Source organism: Lontra canadensis, unplaced genomic scaffold (assembly GCF_010015895.1).
Source record: "Lontra canadensis isolate GAN:19392208 unplaced genomic scaffold, GSC_riverotter_1.0 scaffold17, whole genome shotgun sequence".
NCBI lineage: Eukaryota > Metazoa > Chordata > Mammalia > Carnivora > Mustelidae > Lontra > Lontra canadensis.
In genome coordinates, this window is record NW_022631011.1 from 15089765 (window position 1) to 15100856 (window position 11092).

The 11092-nt window shown below is 37.4% G+C and overlaps 1 protein-coding gene across 2 annotated transcripts in view; it reads left to right on the forward strand.

Moving 5' to 3' along the window:
• Window positions 1–1154, forward strand: part of DSC3 (desmocollin 3) — a 45718-nt gene extending 44564 nt beyond the window's left edge. The window contains exons 16-17 of one of the 2 annotated variants that reach the window (XM_032859710.1): window positions 697–739; window positions 820–906. In XM_032859710.1, coding sequence (XP_032715601.1) covers window positions 697–723 — 27 coding nt within the window. In that variant the 3' untranslated portion in view covers window positions 724–739; window positions 820–906. Of the gene's footprint in view, window positions 1–696; window positions 740–819 lie in introns of both variants that reach the window. The other variant, XM_032859709.1, reaches the window with a different exon arrangement.
• The last annotated feature ends 9938 nt before the right edge of the window (window positions 1155–11092 follow it).

Here is an 11092-nt window from a genome sequence, read left to right on the forward strand (position 1 = left end):
GCGGTGAGGCTGGATGCTCAGACGTGGCTGAATGCTTGGGCGCTCCATTCCAAAGGCCTGGTTTCTGCAATGAGGGTGATGTTGATTATTCTTAATTTCGCTAAAATGCTTGGTGCATCTCTCTATTTTGTCACATTTTGGCTCTCTTGGAAACTTGATTCTGAAACCAATGTGGTAATTCTTGCCTACTCTATAACTGTATGTTATAGTGGTTTTAGTTCATGTTTATTGGATATTTACTATGTGCTGGGCAAAATAAGAGCATTTTTGGTGCATTACTTTTTCATCATTATCGTGAGATAGTCACTGTGTATATATTCCCATTTTAGACATAAGGAGAGTTAGAAGTGAGACTTGAAGATGCTTAGTAACCTGCCCAAAGTCATAGACATAGTTGGTAAAGCCAGAGCTTTGACTCAAAATCAGGACTATTTGAATATCCAGTATCAAATTCTTAACCTCCATACATACTGTCACCATTTTGTGGACTAGCCTGACCTGTAGATATAAATTTTAGGGTTAAGCATTTAATGATAAATTAAATGTGCTTAAATATGACATTGGTATATATATATATATATATATATATATATATATATGATTTTTTATTTTGTATGGATGACTAGAAATGTAAGATGTACTGACTTTGTGGTACGGTTATGCTATCGACCAATCATGTGCATTTTTTGTATGTAGGACTCCATTAGAGGACACACTGGTTAAAAATTAAACCTAAAAGGTAAATAAAAAATAAATTTTATGTTTGTATTGTAAGAGTGTTTAAAACAATAATAGAATCCTTTTTTTTTTATTTTACAGAAATTGCATCTGTGTAACCAGAATGAAGATCACGTGCCATCTCAAGATTATGTCCTTACATACAACTACGAAGGAAGAGGATCTCCAGCTGGTTCTGTAGGTTGCTGCAGTGAAAAACAGGAAGAAGATGGCCTTGACTTTTTAAATAATTTGGGAGCCAAATTTACTACATTAGCAGAGACATGCACAAAGAGATAATGTTAAAGTGTTACAATTAGACATGTATTTGCCAGACATCCTGGAGGTTTCCAAAAGGAATGAGATATTGTAATGTTCAATTTCAATTTCTAATACATATATGGATATATATTAGACTTTTAATTTCTAATATATATAAAGCTAGAAATATATAGATATTTTTAATATATCTATACATTAGAAAAAATATATAATTTTTCTAAATTTTGAATTGTACTATTTACCAATTTGTATTTTTATAGCAATTTGTTGCTTCTGTTTTCCAAGGAGTTTGAAATGTTAAAATGCATTTTGTCTTCTTTACTGCCAGGTAAGGAGACAGATAGAAAATCTTATATGTTATCATTGGAATTAAGGTCTATAAAGGACCTGCAGTGAATGTGTTGAGCTAGTATTAGTCCAATGATAGCTGAGCTTTACTTGATTGGATATAGACTAGCTATTTGGGCTAGAAATTCTGTTCTTGTTCCAGATTTAAATTTAAGTGGAATAGGATTATATCAAACACTGTGTTAAATTATATTGCATTTTTTAGTTCTTCAAAAAATCAGTACCACTGAGCTGGTAGCTCCAAAGACTACTAGAATTTCATTTTCCTTCTAGTTTAGCATTTAGATCACGAAGAGCAGCAAGGATAATCAAAGATTGCCCTAATAAGCTCTTAAAAAATACATAGCTATGGTGTTAAACTACACCAGGGAAGTGTAGACCAAAAAATTGTGTTGTTTTTATGCTTTTGAATGTGTGCTTTATGGTTTGCAAAAGGATTATTATGAGGAATATATCTGAGTTTCCTTATTTTCAAGAAATAACTATATTCACTATACAGAGAATTATTGTCGGCATTTTAATGAAAAATGCCAAAGATCTATTGAGATTGTAATCACAGGTCTTGACATCTTTTTCCCTGAGATTCAGGACTACTATTGATAACTTGCAGTAATGAAAATTATGCTGAGGAAAGAGTTACTTTTTTTGTTTTTAATATTGTACTTGCATATTTTTATTTGCAGGTTTAGCACATATGGCATTTTATTTTCTCTCAATAGCAGTTATTTGCAATTACAATATGTTATCCTTAGGTGGATTGTGTCATGCCCCATATTCTGAAGAAACAGACCCCATCATAGTTATGAGATGAATGTGCATTTCTATTCACTACCATTTTCACACAAATTCCTCCTTATTAAGGTAGATAAATATTTTAAAATACTGTAAAGAATCAAAAGAACCCCTTGGTGCAATTTAATATCTTCCATAATGTTGCTTAAAGTATAATGGGTCTCAAATTTGTTCAGTGATACGGTCCTTGGAAGAACTTGCAAAATATCCCAAAGCAATGGTGTTTAAACTTAAAATAATTAATACCTAATTTTATGATGAATCTAATATCACATTATTGTATACTCACTTCAAGTGTTAGCTTAAAAATAGACAAGAAATATGAAGTATCACCAATTGAAGAAAATTTTGGAAGACAAGACAAAATTAACTTAAAAATTTTGCAGTTTTTTGGGACTTACCCAAAGAATTGGGACTTACCCCTCCACCAAGCCCCCAAAACTCTTTATTGACTTTGAGGCAGAATTTGTGACCTAGCCCATGTAGTGGCAAAGTTCAATATGAATATAGGCTTAACTGACTTTTCTCTTTCTCTATACAGAGACAGAGAGGGAGAAGAGACAGACAGTGGTATCTCCCACTTTTCAAAATTTTGTGTTTCACGAAAGACCTACATTAATACCTGTTTTTGCTAACTTAAAGATGTCTGAAGAAAATTTTTGCTTATGTGAAAAAAGACAGAAAGTGAAAATAGCATTTACCAGTTGTCCTGCAGTGAGCCCTTACAGAGGCAACCCTTCCCCCCAACCCAGGGCAGCGGGACCCCCCCAATCCCCACCCCCTCAAATGTCCTCTGCTTCTCCACATCCAGCTGACAGAGCTCTGAATTGTTGCCTGTGAGCATCTATGTTTTATCTCCATTTATTTTGTGTATCCCTCAGTAAGATATGTCTTAAGGTATCAGAAAAGCCAAAGAGAAGTTAATTTTGGGGTCTGGAAACACTAAAAAATTTTCCATGTAAATTAATGGTAATTGTTTCTTTGCTTTATGCCATTTCAGCTTCCAGAAATTTTCATAGGAATGCTATAAGGGTAAACACACACACACACACACACACACACACACACACAATGTAAATATATACTTATATAAAACTATTACTCAATGTCATGTATAAAATAAAATGAAAACCAAAGGGGAAGATGATAACATAAGGTTGGGTATGTCCAAAATGGGGGTCCAGAGTTTTAGAAAGAGAGAGCCTCTCATACTTAGGTCTTCTGTGCTGCAGAGCTGAGCACATCAGGACATAGTTCATGTACATTTGTGTAATTTCTTTAAAACTGTAGACAGCTAATTAAACATCTCTGGTTTCAGTGGAAAGGAGAGAGGAAACTAGGTGGAATAGTAGCTTTGCTTCGCAGATTGACTCTACAAGGACAAATTAGGAGCAAACTGGAAAGGCTGTTACAGCTAGGGCTGTCTGACTCCTGGTGGAGGGTTCCAGAGATGAAATGCTTTTCTTGGAGCTAATACTGAAATCTTCTTAAAACAATTCTGGTAAAAGGATTCTATCACCATTTTCTTTTTCTCTCCTATCTACTGACATTTTAAAAATTTAGAGTTGGATAACCATATTCTGTTGGTCAGATCTGAGGGGATAAAAAGAGCTGGGATGGGAGCACAAATCTTACTAAAGAGACTGAGTGGGGGCATGACCATCCTAAGGACCATTGTCACGTGCTATACTCTAACTTGAGCCTGGAAATGATAAAATACCACTTCCCTATTCACTGCTTGGTTTCCACTGGCATTGGTGTGATTCAAAGAAATCCAGCTCTCTTATCAGTTCCCTTTAATCTCTCTCCCAATATTGTCGATAACACTTAGGTGGCCAAATGCTCCAGGCTGTCAATCACCTTTTAGTATGAACTAGTTTTTATGCGATTGCTTTCTTACAGGGATTTTTCATGTAACAGAAGAAATAGAAATTTTGAATACAATAAAGAGAAAGACCGAGAAGTCATTTGGAAACACGGGGGACTTAGGGAGAATGCAGGCCCAAGTAGGGTATTTGGACAGTTAGCAACATGAAAATCCAGGCCTTCAAGGGCAAGGAGGGAAGTCAACAAAGGGACAGGAGTGGTAGTAAACACAATATTATTTGCTACTTAAATTTTCCTAGGCCAGGCTCTCCCTTTTTCTTCTTTTCTCGGGCCAGTGGCGGCTCCCATTTGATTTGGGTGAACTGTCATCTCCCCTTTCTCCATGCTTCACCTTATTTGGAGTGTGGAATCAAGGGAAGAGCTGACTGCGTGGTGTGTCCGCAGGCATTTACAGGATGGGCCTGAGCTGGCTGTGTTGAACAAACACGGCATTCATGGGGAATGCTTGCTCCCTACGGAGCCCTCTGGGCACTGAGATAGAAGGTCTTCAGTTAGGTGTGTGTCTGCATTATTTACTTGGTGCCATATTTCCCATTTTCTAATTTTTCTCCGAAATGTAGATTTTGAGACTGAGGCCTTTCAAAGGGTACTTTTCCTTTTAAAATCTTCTTACGTTTAATGTAAACATTTATAATGTGGTATTCATCTTTCCTTATATGTGTAAGGGGGAAATTATGCTATTTCAATGTGAAAATTGCTCTCATTTTTTTCCAGTAAATATTCTTGAATTTTTAATGTAAATGTACAGATTGTTTTTTCATATTTTTATAAGGAAGCAGTGAACTGTCTAAAATGCAGTGAGGTTGGGGTTGCAGCATTTTTAACAAAACTTTAAGTCTGCTATTAAAAGAAGTTACTTCGCTTTTAAAGAAACAAGGCAGGTTAAAATAAGCAACAATTGGATGTGTAAAGTAATAGTTGCAGATACAGATTGTAATAAAACTGTTAACTTGTTATCGTGTCTTTACTATATTTAGAGATTAAATGGTTCCAAGATGATGATGTTATAAAATTGTGCTTAAGACTGGCATGAAAATAGATCCTTGATAATGTCTTCATTGTATTCCTGGAGAATATTTTATTTTATTTTTATTTATTTTAAAAATATTTTATTTATTTGACAGAGACACAGCAAGAGAGGGAACACAAGCAGGGGGGAAGGGAGAGGGAGAAGCAGTCTTTCTACTGAGCAGGGAGACTGATGCGGGCTTGATCCCAGCATCCTGAGATCATGGCTTGAGCTGAAGGCAGACACTTAACCAACTGAGCCATCCAGGCACCCCTCCTGGGGAATATTTTAGAGAATGGGTTGTCTAGGCTGTCAAGATCATTTACATATTAAACTATCTGGGGGGAAATCACTGTTTGGGGCACACCTTTACAAATGATATCTAGATAGATATTATTAGTATCTAATGGATATTAATATTAATATTAATGGATATCTAATGGATAGATATCATAGTATCTCTCCATCTATCAGATTGTCATTGGGTAAGAAGTATAGGAAGGTAGTTGTAATTGTAGAGTGTTCTAGAAATAAAATGCTATTATAGCATTCTCACCTAGAGCAGTGTAGTCAAGGGGAAATATTATGAGTTCAAGAAAAAAAAAAAAAAGCAAGAGATATTCCAATCTTTGTTCTGTCACTTACAGAATATATGACCTTCAAGCTTAGTTCACAACTAAATTACGGTGCTGTTTATTTCACGGCGAATTTTTTCCCCAAGTGCGTGTGTGTGTGTGTGTGTGCTTTCCCACAAAGGTAAGGCTGACCATTTCAAAAATGTACGAGTTGTATCAAAAGGTTTAAATTATAGTGTAACTTGGACAATACTTTCAATTTCAGGAAATCTTACTGTGATTATTATTTTTATTTCTAAATTTGTCTTGAAAAATGTTCACTGAATTTTTGTTTCTGATATCAAAACATTTGGTGAATTCCAAGCATACGGCAGAATTGACTCAGTGAAATATTGGCTCACAGAGGTTGAGAAGGGACATGTCTGGTCTAGAGTTAGACTGTTCACGAGTGAATCCTCGCTCTGCCACTCACGATCTCTGTGGCTTTAGAGATGCTACTTATTCCCTTTCTTAGTCTGAGTTTTCTCATCTTTAAAAGCAAAATGACAATCCCAAACCCAAGGGGTTGTTGGCATGACTATATGAGTTACTATGTTTATAGCATGTAGAACACTGCCTGTAATAGGGAAAGATATATAAAGGTCAGTTATATAGGCAATAAAATTATGTAGTTGCATATACTATAATAACTAATTTCTTTTTAGGGAAGAATATATATATATATATATATATATATATATGTATATATAATCTGAACAGATTCTTTCCTGACAGTGGAATTATGGTGGATTTGTATTTTGTGTTCGTTTTCTACAATGAACATTGGTAACATATTTAATTCTTTTTAAAGGGTTAATCCTAGCTCTACAGTTTCTTTAAGGCTTTTGTATTAGGATTAGAATTGGCTATATGGACAGAAAATAAAATGGCAGTGACTTAAACAGGATCCAGATTAAGTGAGCAGGTCTCACTATTCTGATAGCTTATTTTTATTCCATCCATTTGAGCCTTAGAACTTTTGTTTTCCCTTTACTATTTTTCCCCTTAATTATGGTAAAATTCACATAACATGAAGTTCACCTATTTAAGCAATTTTAACGATTTGATTTTTAAGTGCTCTCCACACCCAACGTGGGGATCAAATATACAACCCTGAGATCAAGAATCAGGTGCTGCACCCACCCAGTCAGCCAGGTGCTTCACCTGGAGCCATTTTATTTTATCTTATTTTATTTTTAAAGATTTTATTTATTTATTTGACAGACAGAGATCACAAGTAAGCAGAGAGGCAGGCGGAGAGAGAGGAAGGGAAGCAGGCTCCCTGCTGTGCAGAGAGCTCAATGCCAGGGGCTCGATCTCAGGACCCTGGGATCATGACCTGAGCTGAAGGCAGAGGCTTTAACCCACTGAGCCACCCAGGCACCCCACTCCTGGAACCATTTTAAAGTGTACAATTCAGTGGCATTCATTCAGAATATTGTACAACCAGAACATTTCCATCCTTCAGTATCTAAAAAGAAAACCCTTGAAGCTGCTTACTCCCATTCCCCATTGCCTCAGCTCCTGGCAACCACTGATCAGCAAGCAGAATGGTAGTTGCCTGGGGCCGAGTGGGGGTGGGGAGGAGCCAGAGGGTTACTGTTCAATGTGGACAGAGTTTGTCATGCAAGATGAAAACATAACAACGTGCGTATAGTTAACAGTACTATACTGTGCACTTAAACCTGTGTTGAGGGTAGGTCTCAGATTTCGTGCGTTTCACCACATTGCAAAACAACGATAAAAGAAATCTTCCCTTCAAGATAAACTGGTTTTGCAGTGTTCCTTGGGAGAGGTAAGTTCCATGAGTCCTCGAGGTAGAAGAGGCTTGGTGTTCTGCCAGTGCCTCCCAGCTCCCAAGGTCCATGGTGAGTTTTAAGCTATCTGTAAGAGAGTGGAGGACACACTGTTCAGTCACACCTGCCTCCCCCGTCCTTGAGCACAAACAGGAAAAGACACTTGGGCAGCACGAACACGTGGGCTGTGCCCCAGAAGCCTGATGTTTTATTTGACTTCAAGAGCAGAAGGATCTTTGGAAGCCAATTTGGAAAAAAACAAACGTTGGCAGAAATACCTGCAACCTTTCTCTTCTGTAATTGTTCTCTGTCTCCCGTGTACGATGCAACCACGGTGGGAGGTAGATCTGCACTGTGGATATGAGCCGTAATTTACAGTTGGGGAAGCTAATAGATGTAATATGATTCCAGAAGAAACCTGAATATTTGTTACTAAGTTCCCACAAAATTTGTAGATTTCATTTTTTTCTTTTCAAAGTACATGAAGGGACTTATATGCTGTGTGATATTACTGTATTTACATTTCATTTATTAAAAGATTTACATTCCAATTTTAGTAGGTCTACTTCCTGATAGAAGTAAATCGGAGTCTGTGGCTTTAAGTTACGTTACTGGTTACAGAGTTCTGCTGAGACTGGCATTCTGGCTCACGGACTGTGCAAGTTGCCCTGATGTGATGTGACAGGTTCCAAGCTAAAGGGCAATTTCACAGAAATTCCTAGTTTCAATTTCTAATTGAAATTTGTTTTCTTTTCTTAATATGGATAATCACAGACAAGTTAAAGCAAATACATAATTATATAAGATTACTTGGAGAGAGGCAAGAAAATGGCTCAAGTATATGAGGCATGGGAAGAGAAAAAAAAGAAAAAAGTGATGTTATTTTATTGGACTCAAACCAGGTTAGTCACATTTCTGTTCTGTGATTCTAACTTGGTGAAGCTGGACGCATCTGACCCACCAGGGCAATGTGTCTCTGAGGGAAACAGCAATACCCTTTCCAGTCCAATGCTCAAACTGTATTCTTTACAGGGGGTGCTCACTCACCCATACCCTCTTGATTCAGAAAGATCATGTATCATTTCAAAGGAATTCTGTTATATATGTGTTTACTTAGGCTACAAATAATATCCATGCTTACAAATTCAGACATAGAAAATGTCAGTATTTTTTCATGATTTGTCTTTTGTCTTGACACCCTCCTCTACTCCCCATTCAGAGGAATGGGGCAGAAATGGTGGCAGAAATGAAATAAAAATGTAAATTTTATCAGTCAGATTAAAATTAGGGTTCTCCCTCACTCTTCTATTATGTCTGAGCTTTAGGGAGTTTATGCTACTTCCAGCAATTGGGGATCAAAGTGCCAGGTATCTGTCCCTGAGATCTTGAGAACCAAGGTGTCTCCCATTTGTTTTCACTGTATTTACCAACTCTTGAAAAACTTGTGTGCTCCTCTAGCCCATCTTTCTGAACAGATCTGCTAAGTAATCTAAGAATTTGAATCAATTCAAATTATTGAAATAGATTATCTCAGACAGCCAATTAGTCTAATTTCCTATCTCCAATCTACACACCAACACACATACCAAATATGTAACAATAGAGTCAGACTATTATCTTGATAGATGAGACTAAGACAACATAAGAACAATGCTCTAAAGAGAACAACAACAACCCCCCCCCCCAAAAAAACCCATGTGTATACACAAACGAAACAGAACTTCCAAATTTGAATGGGATTTCTGTTGTTCTAAATAGGTACAAAAAATGTTGGGCCTGGCATGGGAAAAATATTTAATTTGTCAAGTAACCTGGAAAAGCTTTTTAATCTCTCTGTGCTTAAGTTTATTGTCTAAAGCTAGGTTCTTCGGTAAGTGAGTCAGTCAGTCATTGACAATTATTTCTTGGTCATCTACCACATGCTAAGTGTAATTCTAGGTGCTAAAGATACAGCAGTGGGGGCTCCTGGGTGGCTCAGTCAGTTAAGCATCCAACTCAAATTTGGTTCAGGTCATGATCTCAGGGTTGTAAGATCAAGACCGGTATTGGGCTCCTCACTATGTGTGGAGACTGCTTTGAAGATTTTGCCTCCCTCTGCCCCTCCCATCTCTCTCTCTTAAAAATAAATAGATATAAAAAATCAGGATGCAGCAGTGAATAAAATAGCCAAAGTCTGATTCTCACAACAATTGCATTCCAAGAAGGGAGGGAAGACAGATAATGAACAAATGCACAAATATGTGTAAAATGTCATACAGTAATAAATGATAGAGAAATAAAACAGAATAAGAGAGAATTATGGGAGATTTTTTAAATTAATTTTTAATTTTTTTATAAACATATAATGTATTTTTATCCCCAGGGGTACAGGTCTGTGAATCACCAGGTTTACACATTTCACGGCACTCACCATAGCACATACCCTCCCCAATGTCCATATCCCTACTACCCTCTCCCAACCCTCCCTCCCCCACTCCCCCCGCGAGGTTTTTATTTTATTAAGAGTGGCTGCAGAAAGTCCTTATGGGAGGGTGGAATTTGAGCAAAAAACCTGAGGGAAGAGAGTAAGCACATCATGCTGTTACAAGGGCAGGGGAAGGGAGAGAACATTCTGGGAAAAAGAAACAGCTAACACAAAAGCCCTGAGGTAGGACTTTGCTTGGTTTATTCCATAAAGCTAGTGCAGCCCAACTGGAGAGGAAGAGAAGAGTGAGAGGAGGTGGGATGGGGAGGGCGGTGGGGAGCCCCGTCCTTCAGGGTTCTGTGGCTATGAGAGTGGTTTCGGATCTTCCTTGGAATAAGGTTAGCGTATTGGAGGGAACGAGTTCTAACGATGCCTATGCCATAACGGAAACAAGTTAGAGTTAGCATGTATAAAGGGTTTTCCTCTTCCTCTTCTCTTCTTCCTCTTTCTCTTCACTGCAGTATCCTCTTTTTTAAGTTTTGTTTTCCACCTCAGTTTCTTTTTCTTCATTTCTTCTCCTCTTTCTGCTCCATCTCCTCCTCCTCGTCGCCCCCGCCCCCCGACTTTTGTCTTCTATTTACTGACTCCCAGAATCAGAACTGAGTTCATCCCAGCTTTGCTACTTGGCAGATCCCTTCATTTGTGCATCCCAGGAGAGGCGTCTGTGTGAGTGACTTTGGACTATCACAGAGAAGACATAAATACGCATGAACTAGCAAGTCTTTTTGAGAACCTAAACTGCTAACATCAGCATTTGGCCTCTTGTTCTTCTAACAATGGGAATCTGACTTTTCTGACATGTCTTTACAGTATGATCCTGGTCTTTTCAGATCCTGTGTTTGCCTTCTGGCCGATTTACATTACCTTTGAGGTTTTGTCTCCACCCCAAGTCAATCTGTTCTGGTTATAGTGCTTGAAAAAAAAAAAATCCCTTTTAAACAGAACCTGCTTGTCCTTCCTAATCTTACATCATGGCTTGGGCCCTCTATATTCTACTGTCTAGATTTCTATTCATCTGTATGCCAGCAGCTCTGTAATTTTATGTGCTGGTAAGAAAGGTAAAAGATGTAAATAGTCCTGTTCCAAGGAGCTTACTAAATAAATACCCAGAATGATCTTGATGATTGAGCAGATTTTAATCTGCAAAGATCTCAAGGAAATAAAATGGCAATATATCTAAATT